At 38.5% G+C, this 19,214-nt stretch overlaps 1 protein-coding gene across 2 annotated transcripts; it reads left to right on the plus strand.

Annotated features, from left to right (window-relative positions):
• The first annotated feature begins 244 nt into the window (after positions 1-244).
• On the plus strand, positions 245-19,183 carry LOC144657425 (uncharacterized). Of its 2 annotated transcripts, XR_013571524.1 has the most exons (17): positions 245-648; positions 1,813-1,926; positions 3,023-3,094; positions 4,054-4,099; positions 4,231-4,378; positions 4,980-5,104; positions 6,188-6,221; positions 6,326-6,423; positions 7,039-7,096; positions 7,330-7,402; positions 9,039-10,374; positions 10,914-10,963; positions 16,021-16,080; positions 16,458-16,513; positions 17,416-17,509; positions 17,983-18,987; positions 19,026-19,183. XR_013571524.1 is itself a non-coding variant. In XM_078517771.1 (16 exons), exons 1-16 carry the CDS (start codon positions 565-567, stop codon positions 18,100-18,102), a joined length of 2,568 nt encoding a protein of 855 aa, XP_078373897.1. In that variant the 5' UTR covers positions 245-564; the 3' UTR covers positions 18,103-19,183. The 2 variants fall into 2 exon arrangements, 1 of the variants encoding a protein (XP_078373897.1); XM_078517771.1 differs by having other exon boundaries at positions 17,983-19,183.
• The last annotated feature ends 31 nt before the right edge of the window (positions 19,184-19,214 follow it).

A 19,214-nucleotide genomic window follows, 5' to 3' on the forward strand; every position in this document is an offset into this window, starting at 1 on the left:
GCCAGGACTGTCTTTTGAATTCTTTAACAAATCACGTGACATACCAATGACGTCAGGGCAGAAATGACGTCATAATATCGATATCGATATCGATATCGAGAAAAAAGGCAAATATCGTATCGATATCGTATCGTTTTGAAAAACCTGTATCGGCCCACCCTTATTGAAAAATCGTTCGGAGCATGCCCTTTGGCGCGCTTGTTTTGCATTGAATCATGGGATATGTATTGCACTTTCTGCAAACAAACATGGCGGCGGTCACATGAACGACCAAAGATCTTCCTGTCTGGGAAAGACAACTTCTCGGTACATTTTGGTATAGATTGTAAGGATACCGAAACCTCAGTGCAGACGATTGCTAATTGTTGGCCTGGATCATAAACTTTGAACTGTTTCTGGGCAGTTGAAGTCAATATTTGGTTCAATCCTAGCTACTCAAATCTGTGGAAAATGTTCAGTTTTTGACCAATTTCAAAAGCGAAAGCATCGAAGAATCTTGACGATTTAGCTAACTTGACACAGTAAGGTGATTGGGCTTTGACAACAGGCTCTAGAAGGTTTAAAATGGATGAAGAAGACGATTTACAGCCCGATTCCCCGCCAGGATTCGTGGAAGAAATTGACAGCACTGAACTGGAAATAACAGAGGTAAATAAGTTACGCGTATTTAATGAACGTGCTATTTAAGACCCTGTGCTTCGATCAGGTTTAAGAAGAAGCAGGATTACGGTTTATGTAAAAGTTACACCTGTAAATGACACCGTGAAAAAGAAAAATTCATAAAGAAAAATTGATTTGATTTTGTTTACTTTTACTTTCCATTCCAAGCCTCCTGGAAACTCATTATTATAAGATTAGTCGTACCTCTAGCAAAATCCTCAATTCAGATTGGTTGTCTGCATTCCTATTTGTCACATAATTGGTGCACGATCTTGTGGGTGTCCAATTACAGCTGCCTGATTACAACTTTAATTTTTGTAATTGGATACCTGGGCATGGACACCAATGTCATCTGTGCATCAATCACATGCAATTAAATGGGTTCTTTGTAACACTGAAAGTTCCTCATGTAATTACTCTTCAAATAAATCTTCACTTAGTCAAAATATTACTATAATACCTAGGATGGCGAACCCCTATAAAGCAGTCACATATCAGTGGGGGCGGGGGAAAGGGGGCATGAGGAGGGAGAAGTGAGGGCGGGAAGCGGAATTCTTAAGGTGGTGGGAACCAAGAGGAAACGAGTAAAATTTTGCAATATTTCGTTATATTTCGCAATGATATGGGACAAAGAGGAGGGAACTGCTATGGAAAGGGGCGGGAAGCAGGATTTAAAGGGAACTGCTATGGAAAGGGGCGGGAAGCAGGATTTAAAGGTATGGGAGGCAGAAGGTTCAGACCCCCCTGTCCCCACCCACATATTAAGCAGCCGCCCTCTAATAAACGGCAAGTTGTCAAAGTCACAAAAGTGTTGTCAGTTGCCGCTCAATCAAGGTTTGACTGTGGTTATGATATTACTTTTTAAATAAATATCTTATCATGCTTCCCCAATACATTATACAAAGTTGAGTCTTATCAAAGCAAGTATGAAGCTAAACCTTATATCTTTTACTGTTGCTATAATGTCAACTTAGGCAATGTATACCTTTTATTAATTAAGGTGGGGGTGTGTACTGTAAGATATGGACCTTTAAAAAATCAATGGGCAAAAAAACATCCATATTTTCCATGAAAACAAGTTAACTGTGTAAATTTGGCCCGAGTCAAGTGTGAGAGAGAGGGTTAGTTGATCTGTTGTCTTTTGTTTTCCAGACAGTTGGAAGGGGTGCATTTGGAGTTGTTTCGAAGGCAATATGGAGGAAAAAGTTTGTTGTTGCTGTAAAGACCATTGAGACTGAGGCAGAAAAAAAAGCTTTCATTGTGGAGGTAATTTTGTTTCCTCTCTCTCTCTCTAATAAACATAATTACTCTTTTTAAAGCCTGGTGATTGTTTTGGGGTTCAAATTGGTTTTATTGTTAATTGGACTAATTTCATCCTTTTGCCCTACTTTTCCAGCCCCCCCCCCCTTCCCCCTATCAATGTTGTAGTTTGTTTCAAGTAGCCCTTTGCTACAATTTTACAACATTGGATGGGGGAGGGGGGTATTTTAGCAGACAGTCATGAAATTTAAAAACTAGTGGTAAATTTGCCATTATTACAGCAGAGCGAAGTCAATGTGTCAACTACTTTTGTCAAAGATTGTTGGTCGACATGTGTCTTTTCTGACCGTTCAAAATATATCGAAAATAACATTTTTAAACTACCACGTTTTTGCTGTTTTTTAGATCTTCTTTATTTGCATGGCATAAAAAGACCCACAATTTCTTCACTGTTTTGGCTACAATTTCTTGAATAGGTCAACCTGTTAGAATTAAAGTTAACACTTAAATATTATAAATTGGTATCAAAAGTGTTATTTATTATTTTTGGTCATCAGTTGTCATTTTAAAAGCCATGTACGTGACAGGTCGAAATGACCGGCAAACCAAAATTTGTCCAGGCAAATTGTCAACTTGACCAGACATTTTCCGGTCAACTGGCCATCATTTTGAGCCCTGTGTTTTATATAATGCTATTAAGATAATGTCATTTTCTCTTTTTGGTATGTAGTGCTTTCTGTTACATATGTCATTCCTGACTTGTAATAAAGGTCTTCACACCTGCTTTCAGTATTATTTGCATAGCGGCTATCTTTTGACATCCATCTTTCAGCATGCTAAACAAACAACTGAAGACAGATCAAAATCCACCAATCACAGCCCGCTTCCATGACGTTCTGAACTTGTGGGCTCATTTACTTTTTTTTAATTTAACAATTTAACACTGGACAGGTAAACATCTGTTTTGATTAGTTTGTTTCAAAGAGCACATCGAAAGATGATGCCAAAAAATGGATATTGAAAGACAGCCGCTATTCATCTAACACTGAAAGGGGCTATAAATGCAAATGAAATTCAGTTTCATTGAAGTTCTTGTCAATAGGTACAACAGCTGTCTCGCATCAGCCATGAGAACATCATCAAGCTTTATGGGGCATGTACAACACAGGATCCGGTGAGTATGCTTCTACACACACTTTCCTTCTTTCTCTACTTGTACACTGTTGGTAACAGTCAAATGTACATTAAAAATTTTATAATTTGTCAGGGCTGTCACATAAATTCCTTGTATGAGAAACACAAAGTGTTGAAGGATGAGAGTTCATGAGAGTTCCTTCAACCAGCAGCCAATGTGAGCTAAATTAACTAAAGAAAATTCTGGTCAAATCTCCAAAAAAATTGAGCACACAAATGTCAACAATAATTAAAATTGTTGCCAAGAGCACATGACAGTGGTAGGCCAAATAAAAGCAAGAGCTTTAACCTTTATCAACTGCCGTTCTCATTTGGCCTAACAGTCAAACACCTCAAGCATTCCTGTCAAGGGTGGATTAATGATTCCATTATTGCAAATTTGATTTCATTCTTTGCTTCAATATTCAATTCTTAAATTGAATATTTCAATGTTCAAACGGCGACTCAATTCAAAACTCAAATGTTGATTGGATTGTTGTCTGGCTTCTCGCAACAGGCATGTGGGAATTCGGCCTGAATTTGCATAAACTAGTCAACCGTCAAATGTAACACAATGATAATACCAAAAGAGAGGCGAGACATTTTGGTGCACTGAAAAGGCACATAAATACTACTGGCAGAAGAAAAAGTGGGAAAAATGTCATTGACCCATTTTATGCAAATTGGGAAACTTTTTCAAATTCTCACGTGTCTGTCGCATGAATGAAATCAACATTCAAGTTTTGAATCGAGTCGCCGTTTGAACATTGAAATCTCATCCAGGTGGAGTGACAATGCTCAGTTTTGTGCTGTTGAGAGAATTGAATTGGAAGTTGCAGTGAAAGTGCCAGTAGTGAATGCCACTCAACCCAGCTAAAGACTTATCCTTTATCACACACTTATTAGCCACTTCATCATTACAATAATTTTGTAATTCAAACTTTTTTATTGCTTATTCAGGTGTGTCTTGTCATGGAGTACGCAGAAGGTGGCTCTCTCTATAGTTGTAAGTACATCTACATGCATCATAGAGGAAAAGGCCTTTAGTAAAAGATACATGTAGTTGCAACTAATTATAAAAGCAGTATTCTGATTTGTGTGATTATTGTTAATAATGTTTTGCCATTATGTTTTAAGTACTTCACTGGACACACCCAGTGCGACGGGCACCAATCTACACAGCTTCCCATGTAATGAGCTGGGCTCTGCAGTGCGCAAGAGGTGTTGAATATTTACATGGTGTCAAACCCAAAGGAATTATTCACAGAGACCTTAAGCCTCCAAAGTAAGTTAAGAATAATATTACACTCGCTTTCAGTGTTACGTGCATAGCAGCTTTCTATCAGCGTACATTTTTCGACATGCTAAACAAACAAGACGGATCAGAGTCCGCCAATCACAGCCCACTAGCACAAAATTCTGAACTTGTTGGCTCATTTGCATAAAACAAACAACAGTATGCACCAGTTTTGTTTGGCTCTTTTCAAACAGCACGTCGAAAGATGATGTGAAAGGATAGCTATGCACATAGCAATGAAAGCGGGTGTAAGTACTGCATCATCTACTGCTACCCTGTAGCATGATAATTCAACTTTGCTGGTTGTAAACTCATGAGTGCAGCTGAAATTTTGAGCCTACATGTAGAAAATTGTCAGGTGCTTGGATATACCTATATAGGTGATGTGCTTTGAAGTAATTTTACTAATTTGGATGATTTATGAGGCTTTAGGCAAACTATCATCATTTGTCAGTGGAATAAGATAATTATTTGCTAATGCAGATAAACAACAATCTCTTTACTACCGGTAAGTATCCATTCCAAGTATTTTTTTCTAGCACAAAACAAAAACTTTGCAAAGGCCATAAACAATAATTTTTTTTTCCAGCTTGTTGCTGACAAAGTGTGGAACTGTTCTAAAGATCTGTGATTTTGGAACAGCTTGTGACATGAAAACATACATGACAAACAACAAAGGAAGTGCAGCGTGGATGGCTCCTGAAGTGTTTGAAGGTGAAATCAATTGCCTAATAATATTGTTCATTGTACTTTCTGTCAGTTAAAGGGGCTATGTCACGCAATTGAAGGCAATTTCGGCACTGACTTACTGGTCATAGAATTAACTGAAATATCACTGACAGTCAATAACGGCTTAAAACTGTAGAAGAATTCAAAAGAAACACAGAAAGGCCAAAAAGGGGCTTGAATGGGGAAAATTTGAGAAGATTAAAACAGATTGCGTTTGGGTAATCTTGAAAAATGTCTGGCGGACGTTTTTCAAATTTATCTGAATTTGTATAAAAATGTCATTTACAATGCTCGAAAACCATCCTTGTTTGTCATGTGGCCCTGATTTTGCCAATAAAACATTTTTGCTCTGCCAAATTGAAGTTTAGAGCTCTTTATGAATGGAAGTAATTAGAATTACCTAAAATTGCCTGACATAGCCCCTTTAACCTTTCAATGTCTTATAATACAGCACAGGAAGGAAAAAGAACTGGTTGCTTTCAAGCAGTAGGTATAGGGTAGAAAAAAGTGTTTAATCTAATTAAGTAGAAAGTAAAGAAAAGTAAAGGTAAAGTCTGTCTCCAAGCCATGAGGCCCATACAGCCGGAGCTTATCCCGGTTTCCGTAGCATTGAGCGACTAGGAGTATTGCTACTCCCCTCTGGATGGGATGCTAGTCCATCGCAGGGTTACCCCCCAGCAGTAAATTCGCTGGTACCCATTTATACACCTGGGTGGAGAGAGGCACTGTGAGAGTAAAGTGTCTTGCCCAAGAACACAACGCAGCGCCCCGGCCAGGCCTCGAACCCGGGCCGTTCGACTCGGAGTCGAGCGCGCTAACCATTAGGCCACCGCGCCTTCCTTAATCTAATTAAGTAGGTCCAAAAATACTGCCAAGCTGTATGGACTGGTATTTCTTTAAGGGAGGAATAGAAACACTCCTAGTTACTCCATGCTACAGAAACCAATGTTAAACGCCAGGTACATGCGCAACTCACTGACTAGAAGACAATATTATTATGAAATGATAACAAAATAATGTATTTTGCTGTTTAATATTTTTGTGCTTTGCTGTTTAATTTATACCTAGGTAACAATTACACAGAGAAGTGCGATGTCTTCAGGTAAGTCCTGGATGCATTATTTTTTACTTTAATTTATTTATTAATACAGTAATCTTTCAAGGTTGGGAATCAATGATAATTTGTTTGTTTTCCATTTTTACTAGTTTTGGTATAATTCTTTGGGAGATGATATCTCGTCGCAAGCCATATGAAGATATGCAAGGCTTCAATGCATTCAGAATCATGTGGGCTGTACACAATGGTGGGTAAAAATTTTAACTTTAATTTGTTACATGTGGCTAACTGAAATTTAGGCAAGGTTAAACTCAAGAAAATATTTGCTGGCCAGCGGTTGCTCTCCTGAAGTTGCCCAGGACAGTCTCAGGGTTTTTACCAGGGGCTTCAGTTAATTTACAGCTCTCCTGTAAAGGTCAAGCCATTTTACTCATGTTGCCTTTTGAGCAAGTTCTGCCATTTCGCCGTTTCGTTCCCACCCTCCCTCACCCATAGGTAAGTACCGGTATACCAGTTAGCATTTAGTTTTGCCTTCCACTGAGTTTTTTCTCTCAGTGTGACGGTGCCTTGTGGTTGCCGCTCACAGGGTTGTCATGGTTACCATTCCTGCTTGCTGGCGGTTCCCATATAGACTCAGACACCATCCCCACACTCATCTATTCAGGACAAGTTTAATTAATAATAACGGTTGATCAGTAGGCTGTAGTTGTAATGAGATTATAACTTATTAATCTATAACTAGGAAATCTTTGTTTTGTTAAACTATAATAAGAAATCTTTGACCCTATACTGTAAAATTAGTCACTGCAAACGTACAACATGGAAAAAAAACTATGTGTAACTGGCTAATTTTTTTTTTCAGGATCCAGGCCTCCTTTAATAGCAGATATTCCAAAACCAATTGAAGATTTGATGACAAGGTAGGTGGCAAAAGAGAATTTTTCTTGATTTTTTGGCTTAAAACTATATAACATATAGTTTTTGGACTACAATCCTCTAGTGTTTCTAGTAATTAGTAGACTACTTGCGCTTGTTTTCTATGAGTGATAGTCAACTGGGCTGCGCCTTGTTGATTATGTTGACTGTGAAGTGTTTTTTAGCCAGAATCTGTATTAAAACTTCTATCAAGTTTAACTTGTAACTCAATCTGCAGCTGCTGGGATAAGGAACCTTCCAAGAGGCCTTCATTCACAAGAATTGCTCACATACTTCAGCATTTAGTACAGGTAAGGCCTTGCTCTGGGCAGTGTTTAATATCAGTGTCATGGGGTCAATCACACTGTATGGGTGCTCACAAAAACGTTAATGTTAAACATTCCACACTAGTTCACTTCACTATAATAGCTCGATTGTCAACTAGCTGTTATATAATAACCAGAATTCTACGCGCATTTTGATTGGTTCTTACTTATGATCTATCAGAGTACAGACACATGGATGACGTCACGCGGTGGTGTGACTCGCGCGCGTGATTAGAGTTCATAGTCCAGATCAGAGTTGTCGGCAAAGTTTTTCAAACTTGCGAGGCCACAACAAAGCAAAAAAGTTCAGCTTAATTACAAATGTCCAGTGAGAAACAATACGCCAAGCATCGTTCACCTTTCGAAGCATTTAACTGGGCGGAACAAGCTTGAAGAAGACAGTGAATTATTCGAGAAATTATCTGAAATCTTTATGAAAGTTTGACCGATGTTGTGCAATTGGACGACGCCACGGGAAACAAACGAATTGTGGTTGAACGCTTCGGTTATGTTTACAGATTTGAACAACTTTCCAAATCGGAATAAAGGTTAGAGTTTTCATTGACTTTCAATTGACCATTTTTCTGTTTATTTAATTAATCGGATTATAACAGTGCTTCGTGTTAACGAAAACTTAATAGTTAAGCTTAAATCAAAACAACTTAGCTCATCTTTACGGCGGCATTGCTCACACTGAAGTGTGCTTGTGTTATTCTTGTGTTATTATATAAAACAAATAGATTCCATTTTGCCGTGGGTCTGTTCAGTTATAGATCACGGAAGACGTCAAAATGTGGTATGAACATCAGTGACCCACTCGGCTAGCGCCTCGTGGGCCACTTCTCTGTTCATACCACATTTTGACGTCATCTGTGATCTATAACTGAACAGACGCACGTCAAAATGGAATCTATTTGTTAACTAATCGAGATTAGGTCAAAAGGCCAAGGGAAAGAGTTTCATGTTTTCTTTCTTTTTATTTTTCCTTTCTTTTGTTTTTTAAGGTTAGGCAAAATAATAATATTACCGAAAAAATTAAGGTTTGGTCTATTTCAAGAAAACTGACGTTAATACAATATTTCGGCTGGTAATAAGGCAATAAGGTAATAAGGTTGTATGAAGTTGGAAAAATCTGTATCCTTATCTGGAAAATTAGTTTCTTGATAATTATACTTCTAGACAGTGTGTAAATTCTTTAATTTATATTCAGGATGTTGAATCAAATACCATAAAATTCAAGTTATAAACCCCCCTGGTTATTGGCCCATCTGCCTGGAAGCAAAAAAATACATCTGGTCATAACCCCCCCCCCCCCCCCCCCGAATATAAGCTCCCCTCTGCTGGATGATGGTACTGAACAGGGCTTAATGTTGATTTTTTATGACTTTTTAACTTAAAAACGTATTTCAATCAACACTGCTGTGGGGCGTTACAAAATGGTTTTTATCGTCTATAAGCCCCCCCTCCCCCCCCCTCCCAGATATAAGCCCTCCCATTTATTAGCCCACGCATAACCCCTAACGAAGTTGTATAAGCCCAGGGCTTATAACCAGAGTTTTACGGTGCAAGTCTTGATTCTTAGTTGAGCATTTTAAGAGGTTTGTTTGTTTTTTCCTTCTAGTTCTTTCCAGGAGCTGATACTTGCCTTGTCTTCCCTGTTGCTTCATCAAGTACCAGTTCAGATGAAGGCACTACCAGCTCAGGCATGTCATTTCTGAGTCCTGAACTGGGTGATCGGGAAATGTCCACACAGGGCAGCACACTGAGTGACACAGTTATTGGAGTGAAGAGCCAGCCATCCAGCGAGAGTGATGAAGAAGGTTCATATGAAGTTGATGAAGAAGATAAGGAGGAAGACGAAACTCCAGTGCCAGAAGAATTTATAAATGAACCACCTATGGATGAAGCAGCTGGGAGTCCCCCCGGTCCAGCATCTCCAACTATAACTTTCTCTGTTGATAATAAAAGTCCAACAGCCCAGTTCCTTCGACAGCCATCTGACTCAGGCAGTTCTCCGTCGTCCAGTCAAAAGTCAGGCAAAGTTCCTGCTCCTCGACCAATTAGCCCCATTCCTGGACCCATACCTGGACCACCCCCTGGTATAAATTTCCAGCCAATAAAAATCGTTTCTGCCTCATCTTCTCCTAACTCAAATACCAGTCTGACAACTACCCCTCCACCATCTGAAGTGAGCCCAGCGAAGGCTTCCAGTCCAAGAATTTCCCTTCAACAACCAGTGAACCCTGCACGTCCAACAAGTCCTGCCATAGGCAGCTCTGTGTTCTACCCAAATTACTCAGCAGATCTTCAACCAAGTGGAGGGATGCCTCAACCACCTTATTACTCAGCTGCAGGGTATATAACAACAGCACCATCCATTGGACCTGGGCAACCTCTGATCTACTCTGAGGCGGCAGGACCTTCTGGTTTTCTAGGGGGTGCCACACCCCCTTACAGAACTCCCAGTCCTGTTCCTTTGAATTACGGCCAGCAGGGTGTTTACCAACCAAATACAATGTACCCACCAGTCTCTACCTATGGCTTCCCTGTGTCCACCACTAGTCCAATGCAAATGCCAACACCTAGTACTGTTCCTTCAGTACCCAGAAATACTCCTGTGTCTGGCTTTCACAGGCCACCTGGTGACGGTCTGGATCTGGAAGAGCTGCGACAGGCCCTTCAGAATGATCTTGAGCCTCCAGAGCACGGCAACAGGGTGCGCATGAACTCCAGTGGTCATGCAACACCTCCGCAAGGATTGCACAATGCAGGTTCTGGATTCTCCAGTCAATCCAGCTCAGGAAAAGGGAGTCCTTACCCTGATAGAAAGGCCAGCTGGCCAGTGTCTGGCCCACGCATGCACAACCCGCCCCATCCCATGAACAGATCGGTGTCATCTCCAGAACGAAAGTACAGTGGAGAGAGACACAGCCCGCTGCCGAGGAGACATGAGCTAGGTTTGTTCAAATGATTTGGTCAAGAAATTAATTCAAACCAACCCTCCAAGTTAAGACCATTTTAGTCGCCATGGAGACTAAAAGTTTAGAGCTGGCAACTAAATTAGAACCGAAGTCCCCAGCCTGGTGACTAAAATTGAGAAGAAGGATTGAAAGCGTGAGCTTAATTTAGCGACTTAAATTTTCCACTGGCGACCAAACTTGAGTAGTCGGTGGCCAAATGGCCATTATGGAAAAAAATAAACTTGGAGGGTTGCAAACTAGTACAGGTATTGTCCCAGTCTAGCAGAAAATCGTTAACTTCATTTTCCTGACACCAGATGGCTAAGGAGGCTCACTGTGGCCATAATTACGTGTATATTATAACAGCAAGCTCTTTACACTGTTTATTTATTAACAATGAGAAAAGAAAGATGTCCATAAAAAAAGGAAGGAATCTAGTTTGCTCTTAAGAATTGTTCTTGTACTTGTTCAGAGGTATCTGAACTGCCTTTTTTCACATTTAATTTTTTTGGTGCTAATTATTTTTTTATCTGTAGATAACACAGCATTCCCAAGCATTTATCAAGCCTTAGATACTCATTTACAGGTAACTGATTGTATAACTGGTAAATACATTTTAAAGTACAGTAGGACCCCGGTAACTCGAACTCGGATAACTCGAACAACCCCGCTAACTTGAACTAAATTTTGTTTCCCTTGATCAAATTTTGGGTCAAATTTACCCTGATTACTCGAACTCCGGTTTCTGCAACTCGCCACGGTTGCCCATTGATTAGAGCAACGAACAGATCACGTATTTGGCAGCCATTTTCCACTCTAATCATAAGAGCTATGATCGTGTAAGAGTTTCTGACAAGATAAGCTCAATTTGCACTATACTGCCAAGTTAATAAGTGATAGTTTACTGATTTAATCAGTAAACTATCACTTATTAATAAGTGATAGTTAATAAGTGATAGTTTACTGATTTAATCAGTAAACTATCACTTATTAACTTGGCAAATTAAATATTCAATCGACCTTGATAACTCAATACCCCGCTAACTCGAACTGTTTTTCGTTTCCCTTCAGAGTTCGAGTAACCGGGGTTCTACTGTAGTTTAGTATCATCACTACATATGCACATGTTGGATTAGTATAGGTAATATCATAAGTTGCAGTAGTATTTGAAAATAATACTACAAGTAATGTTTCAAAATGGTTCAAAATATCACAAGCTGCAAAGCACTTATTAAAGTCAAATTGCTGTACTGTTACTTTTATTGTTAAAATCCAATATTTCAATGGGCATCTGTGGGGAGTTGCCATAACAGTAATTCAAGTTATCAGGGTGAATTTTTAATGATGTAGCTAAGATTTCTAACAGACGAAATTTCCTTGATCGTAAGGAGAAAATTGGGGTCACATTAAAACAAAGATCTAACCAGACCAGGGATTAGGAAGGACGTGGGCCATGCGCATATGGCGTATAAAGCTACAAAATGGCGCATTAAAAAAGTACTTACCGGGCCTGTGATGCGCCCAAGCCGCGAAACAGCTAGTAAAATATACACTACTTTGTGAAAAGGATTTTAATGTGTAAAATTTTCAGTTTAATCATGAATAAACAAGCGAAAAACCTTGGTGCCTTCGCTTTTTTCGACTCTTTCATTCGCGTTCGCTTTATTTTTGTCCCCAGATCCTCAACCCGGACTTTGCTTGCAAACGAGGCTCTCGCTCAGAGTTCCATGTGGTTTCAGTGTTTTCGTGTTTTCGTCTGTATTGTCATTCTAATAGGCCGCTTTGAATTTATTTGCATCTGTTGTTAGCCTCATTTGTTTAAAGTTAACATGCCTCCCAAAAAAAGTGTTTAAATTGGACAGCTCTTAGAGAAAATTGTCGACACTTTTCACCATGAACGCCAAGTCCACCACAACTGAGCAGAATCGTGATCCTGTAAACAATGACGAAAACGAAGGTCTGGTGAAACGACTCATGATCAAAGTGTATCTTCTAAGCATTCTAGTTCTGAGGGGCGAAAATTTTAGTTCCAGTTCAGAATCTATAGTTTTATCTCAATGATATTGTTAGTTTTGATGGAATAACGTTAAACCTGTATAATTTTATTTGTGTAAGCTACAGTACTTAAGCTTATGTAATTTTTATTAGCTATATAAGATCTGTGACTTTGCATTTACACTTTGCTTGAACCAGTGTAAAATACAAGCAATAAAGAATTATGTAACCTTTGTTGAAATTTTTTCTGGCCCATTTATTTACCCTAATGGCCCAAACTTTTTATAAATGGCCCATAGCTTTCCAATGACAGGGGCCATGGGCTCATTTGCCTGTTTTCCTTCCTAATCCCTGCCAGACACAGTCTTTTAGCCAGAAAAATCGAGTCCTCAGGTGGTTACTCTTCCACCTTCTGCCTATTGTGTACATTCCTGAATTTTGATCAAGGGAAATGAAATGTAGTTCAAGCTAGTGGGGAATTTGAGTTCTCCGACTTTGAGTAAACCGAGTAAAATTGACTGAAAAGTGAGGTCAAATCCGAAGAAAATAGGACTTAGTTCAAGTTATTAGCAGGGGAGCTCAAGTTATCTGAGTTCGACTTACCCGGGTTCTACACTAATTTCATTGTCCCCATTGTCCAAAGCCCATTTTTTCGACTATTTTGCTTGTTTACAAGCAGAAGTAGGAGATTAGGAGTGATGTGGGCAAAATTTGGAACATTCTTGTCTACTCTCAAGGGACTTTTTTAATTTCTCAAGGGACTGTTTTAATTTCTCAAGGGAGTTCTTTCCGCTTAGTGGGCGATGAAAGGGTCTCTTATTATTATTGCGTCAACACTTCCGATCTCGTGTTAAAGACGTGACTTGTCACATATTCCGCTGTAGGTGATGAAAGGGTCTCTCATTAGTATTGCGTCAACAATTGCGATCTCGTGTTAAAAACGTGACTTGTCACATGTATAAACGTTACATAACAGTTATTTTTATGCGTGAGTATCTCAAATGAGATATGACACAACTAATCGAGAATGTGAGTGGTTCAGTGTTTCACAGTCTAAAGCGTTGTACTAGTACAAGCGTCTCACTCACTGAAGCCGGGCGCTAATATTTAACCTAAAATGATTAAGAACGGAAATTATCTTTTCTTTCACAAACTATTCGTCGAATACACTCCCTTTGTTCGTCTTTAAATGTTTTGTGAACAAAACTCTTGAGAGATTTTCTAAAACCTAGAAGAACTCGCTTTCTACTTCATTCCGCTCAACCTGCGCTCAACACCCGCCATGATAACAATTGTTTTTGTCTACGTGCGATATTTTTGGACCGGAAATTAGACTTGAACTCCATTAGCCGCTGTGGGTGATGAAAGGGTATCTCATTAGTATTGCGTCAACACTTGCTATCTCGTGTTAAAAACGTGACTTGTCACATGTATAAACGTTATATAACAATTATTTTTATGCGTGAGTATCTCAAATCCGATATGACACAACTAAGGATTTGTTTTCGCGACAATCGATTGCGTTAGTCACGCTTAACACGAGTGAATAATCATTTATTCGCGTTCTCAATTCAAGGGATTTCTTTTCGGTGTGGGTGAACAATGCGTCAGTCAACACTTGAAGGCAACGTATAAGTCGCGCTAATATTTAACCTAAAGGATTTGTTTTCGCGACAATCGATTACGTTAGTCACGCTAAACACAAGTAAATAATCATTCGCGTTCTCAATTCAAGGAATTTCTTTTCGGTGTGGGTGAACAAAGCGTCAGCCAACACTTGAAGGCAATGTATAAGTCTTTCACAGACTAAAGCGACGCTAATATGTAACCAAGAACGTAAGAACGCAAGTTTGGACTGGTACAAGCGTCTAACACACTAAAGGAGCGCTAATATTTAACCTAAAACGATTAAGAATGCAAATTTGTACTTTTACAAGTCTTTCACATTCGCGACAATCGATTGCGTTAGTCTCGCTAAACACGAGTAAATAATCATTTATTCGCGTTCTTCTTACACCGAGGATGAGGCAACATGCTTGTCCCAACTTTCAAGAAACCCTTTTCAGCGATAATATTTATTTATTTTAAAATTCCGCCGTAGCACGGAAAAATGAATGTTTCGCACATTTTATCGGGCAAAAGACGAGAAAAATACGCATAAGACTCACATTACGAGCTGATCGGATGGTTTTTAAAATTTGATTTCTGCAAAGGCTGATTTTGTGTAAGGCTCAGGTCAGTCATTTAAAGGTCGTAGTTTTCGTCACTGGCACGATCGTCTGGCGTCTTTGGTGGTGTGATGTAATACTCTTCGACACCACTGGTGATAGATCACGCTCTTACCGAATCCCATCGGAAGCACCGCCAAATCATCTTTTCTTTCACAAACTATTCGTCGAATACACTCCCTTTGTTCGTCTTTAAATGTTTTGTGAACAAAACTCTTGAGAGATTTTCTAAAACCTAGAAGAACTCGCTTTCTACTTCATTCCGCTCAACCTGCGCTCAACACCCGCCATGATAACAATTGTTTTTGTCTACGTGCGATATTTTTGGACCGGAAATTAGACTTGAACTCCATTAGCCGCTGTGGGTGATGAAAGGGTATCTCATTAGTATTGCGTCAACACTTGCTATCTCGTGTTAAAAACATGACTTGTCACATGTATAAACGTTATATAACAATTATTTTTATGCGTGAGTATCTCAAATCAGATATTTTCGCGACAATCGATTGCGTTAGTCACGCTTAACACGAGTGAATAATCATTTATTCGCGTTCTCAATTCAAGGGATTTCTTTTCGGTGTGGGTGAACAATGCGTCAGTCAACAGTATAAGTCGCGCTAATATTTAACCTAAAGGATTTGTTTTCGCGACAATCGATTGCGTTAGTCACGCTAAACACGAGTAAATAATCATTCGCGTTCTCAATTCAAGGGAGTTCTTTTCGGTGTGGGTGAACAAAGCGTCAGCCAACACTTGAAGGCAATGTATAAGTCTTTCACAGACTAAAGCGACGCTAATATGTAACCAAGAACGTAAGAACTGGACTGGTACAAGCGTCTAACACACTAAAGGAGCGCTAATATTTAACCTAAAACGATTAAGAATGCAAATTTGTACTTTTACAAGTCTTTCACATTCGCGACAATCGATTGCGTTAGTCTCGCTAAACACGAGTAAATAATCATTTATTCGCGTTCTCAATTCTAGGGATTTCTTTTCGGTGTGGGCCGGGGGTGTGGGTATATATGAAGAATGTATTGAACCGCTGAACTGTTTGTTTGCTTTAGTAGGCCGGAATAAGCGTATACGCGACACGAGTACTACAGTATATTCAATGTGTTTTCGATTGGGTTTTCTTTGGCTCCTTAATTTGCGGTTGAGTTTTGTAAACAGCGCGTTGTTGACTTCTAGGTTTCAGTTTTAATTTAGAATGTGATGTGGAAGTGTAAAGTATTCAGGTAAGCTAAGTTATTTTCAAGACTTCCACTCCTAAACAACATGAAAAGCGTCTTTCACCCTTTAGCAAAACACTACTCCATACCACAATTGACAGCCAACAGATAGACCATAGCAAAATAGTCGTAGTCTCATAGAGACCTTTGATTAAATTTGTAACTGTATTTATATTTTTTCTCTGCAGCCGATTGCGCCAAACCCTTCAATTCCAGAGTCGCAGGCAATCTATGATGAACATATCAGGGTACTTATTCAAAATAATATTTTGCTGTACAGAGAACATGTAGTATATTAGACAACCTCAGAGCCATACTGTATGAACTGAAAATTTAAGTAACATGGATTTTAGGTAATGAGTGATAGAGTAATTGTGACTATAATTTTGTTACTGACAATAATTCACTTTACAATGGCTGCAAATATAAATGATGATTAAATTATGATGATTAAAGCAGAGTGTGATATTGTGTAATGTATAACTAAAACAATCTGAAGAGCTTATTTTTCTTACTTTTACATTTTTAAGGGTGACTGTTTTTAAGAGGTAAACTCATGTCTGTTTTTTACTATTATTTATTGATTGTATTTTTAATCTTAAGTTTGTATGTTGAAATTATGCAGCTTGCCAAAGAGTACATACAAGTTCAGACAGAAATGGCAGTGATTCTCCAAAAGAAGTAAGAACATCTGAAGCCTTGGTATTTAGTGTCTCTTGAGAATCTGTTCCATATTAATAAATATCAGAAACCCATAAGGGTTGAAACGTGTAACTCCCTATGATTCGCATTGTACAAAGCATTTGCACATTCGTTTACACTAAGTACCATATTTGAAAAATCACGAGAAACATTTAACCAATAAAAATTGCTATATTTGGATTAAATTTACAGCGCACGCTAGCTCGCGCTTGATGGCGTAATCTTGTTTTTGAACAAGCTTGGTGGAATAAAGTTAAATTTGGTTAAATTCTCCTGTTTCATTTTCTTGAAGTAGTCTGGAGAACTTCGCTTCGATACACTAATGTATTTCTTTAGTTTCTGTAAGAAATTTACGGCGTTTAGGTCGAAATTCAAGCAACTTACCGCAAAACCAAAAGTTATGTTACGTGTGTCATTACGTGAATAAAGCATACGCGTACAAATCCATCATGTTTCCAAATATGGTACTTAGCAAAATGAATAATTTATTCAAACGCTGTGCGCGCGCGTTACACGTTTCAACCCTTATGGGTTTCTGTAAATATTCATACCTCCCCCCTCCCCCACCCCTCCCCACCTCCGATTTTCCAATGACCTTCCAAGGTTTGAGTATGGACCCCACAATGTGACAGCTAAATAATAATAACAGAACATTAATACTTTAATTTATAAAATCGTGAAAATTAGTAAGAATACCAGTAAGGTATATACTTCTAGTACATACTTATTACATGTTGTGCATGCTGGGATAAGGAACAGCTAACAGGCCATACTACCTGTGGGTTCCAGTAGACTTTACAATGCCATCACGCAACAGCAAAACTAAGATCAAATTCACAATCCTTAACATTTACTGTGGCATGTTTCCAACTTGGATGCAGGCTTGAACGGGAGAGAGATTTACAAGAATACCAGTCAGAACAACAAGTTAATGCCCAATATGTGGAGGAGTTTGCAATGTTGACCAGTGAAAAGGTCAGTGTTGTTGTGATGTTGTTTGCAACTTGACTTTGTTTAAAATTGAATGTTTGTGTAAAAAATGTGTCAAAAAGATACTAAATAGCCAGTGTAGCTAAGGGATGGACCATTGGAAATAACTGGAAAAAGGGGGGGGGATGATTACCAAAGTACTATTCACCTCAGAGCAGCTAAAGAGAAACAAACTGTCTTTGCATGTCGCTTTGTTTACCAAAAGTGATGTTTTGGTCCACAAGTTATTCAGCTTCTGTAGTACATTGTTTGTATATTTTACTAAACGTTATTTGCCTCAGTGACGTTAAATGATTGTTAATTATTGGTAACGTTCTATAGTCTAAATGGCGTTTGAAAATGGTTCACTAAAATTTTAATGTTTTTTTTGGTGTGTCAGTAAACCAGCTTGTAGCACTGAAAAAAGCTGATAATATGTGTCTCTCAAATGACTGTTTGTTTGGCATTCATTCATTTAGGAAAATCTTCTGTTGCTTCACAAGAATCTCAAGTCACACCTGGAGGATATGAAACGGCCACCGGGTGCACTCCAGACACAACACAGCCATCCTATGGGTCCTATGGGTCAATTTCGATGAACATTGAAAACCATCAAAAATATATATGGTGTACATAGCCAAATACTAACTGTTGTCATGTGGCGATCTCATTTACCACTGTATGAGGAACAAAAGAAGCCTGACAGTAGAAAATATTTTTCCCATGCACCAGACTTCACATTTTAGTTTGTTATTACGGATTCCAGCAGAAAGCTTGGCATAGCTTCAAGTGGTGTATGAAAAAGCTGCTATTGGAGATTTATGAATGTTGATAATAATGAACAGTACGTAATGAACTATACAATAAGGGATGTAGCCAGATTCTGCTAGCAAGAATTGAAGGATGTAACTTGGGCTGCTTCTAGGAGATCCCTTGTGAAATAGTATTAGTAAGGGTAAATATACTTTCTCCCGCATATTTACAGTACTGTCGCTTAGCCCAGCAAAATTAATCTAAATTTTTAAAAGAAGGTTATTTTGGGGGACACATTTTTAATTATTTTTAATTAATAAATCCTGCCAGATGACAAACATTCTGGAGAATAATTATACAGATAAGCCTTAAGAAATGTCGCAGTTGTATTTTGGATTATCCTTTATACCATGCCATAGAAAATACAGCCAATCAGAATACAAGTTCTATTGTCATGATTTTTAAAACTTTTTTTCCACTTATTATAGAACATGTGCATATTGTTGCTAGTGAAACTTGGACAACTGGAGTGAATATAATGTTTTAATGTTTTAACGTGTAATAATTATTGTATATGCCATCTGTTTTAACAGAGGAATAATGTAACTAAATTTCAGACATTAATTTCTTTGGAACAGCCCAGATCAGATGTTAAATCTGTTGATATCGACACTGCAGTCAACTGTCACAATAAATTTTTTGAAAGGTCTAACTGGAAACAAATTTTCTTTGCTCAATTAACCTTAAAGTTGAGCTTGTACATCTTCAGGGCAAATATGGGGGCTTATGAAATATAAACTATGTATCTTTTACCCAGAGTAAAAGTTGGTTGCCTTTATACAGAGAGAAGATAATTGCTTTGGGAACTACTTCACTTGAAGTGGTGACCAAACAATTAAAATAAACTCTATTGTGTGGTTCCAGAAATTGTCCATAAGTATTTCATTAGAAATAAATG

Source organism: Oculina patagonica, chromosome 6 (assembly GCF_052425735.1).
Source record: "Oculina patagonica isolate OP01 chromosome 6, crgOcupat, whole genome shotgun sequence".
NCBI lineage: Eukaryota > Metazoa > Cnidaria > Anthozoa > Scleractinia > Oculinidae > Oculina > Oculina patagonica.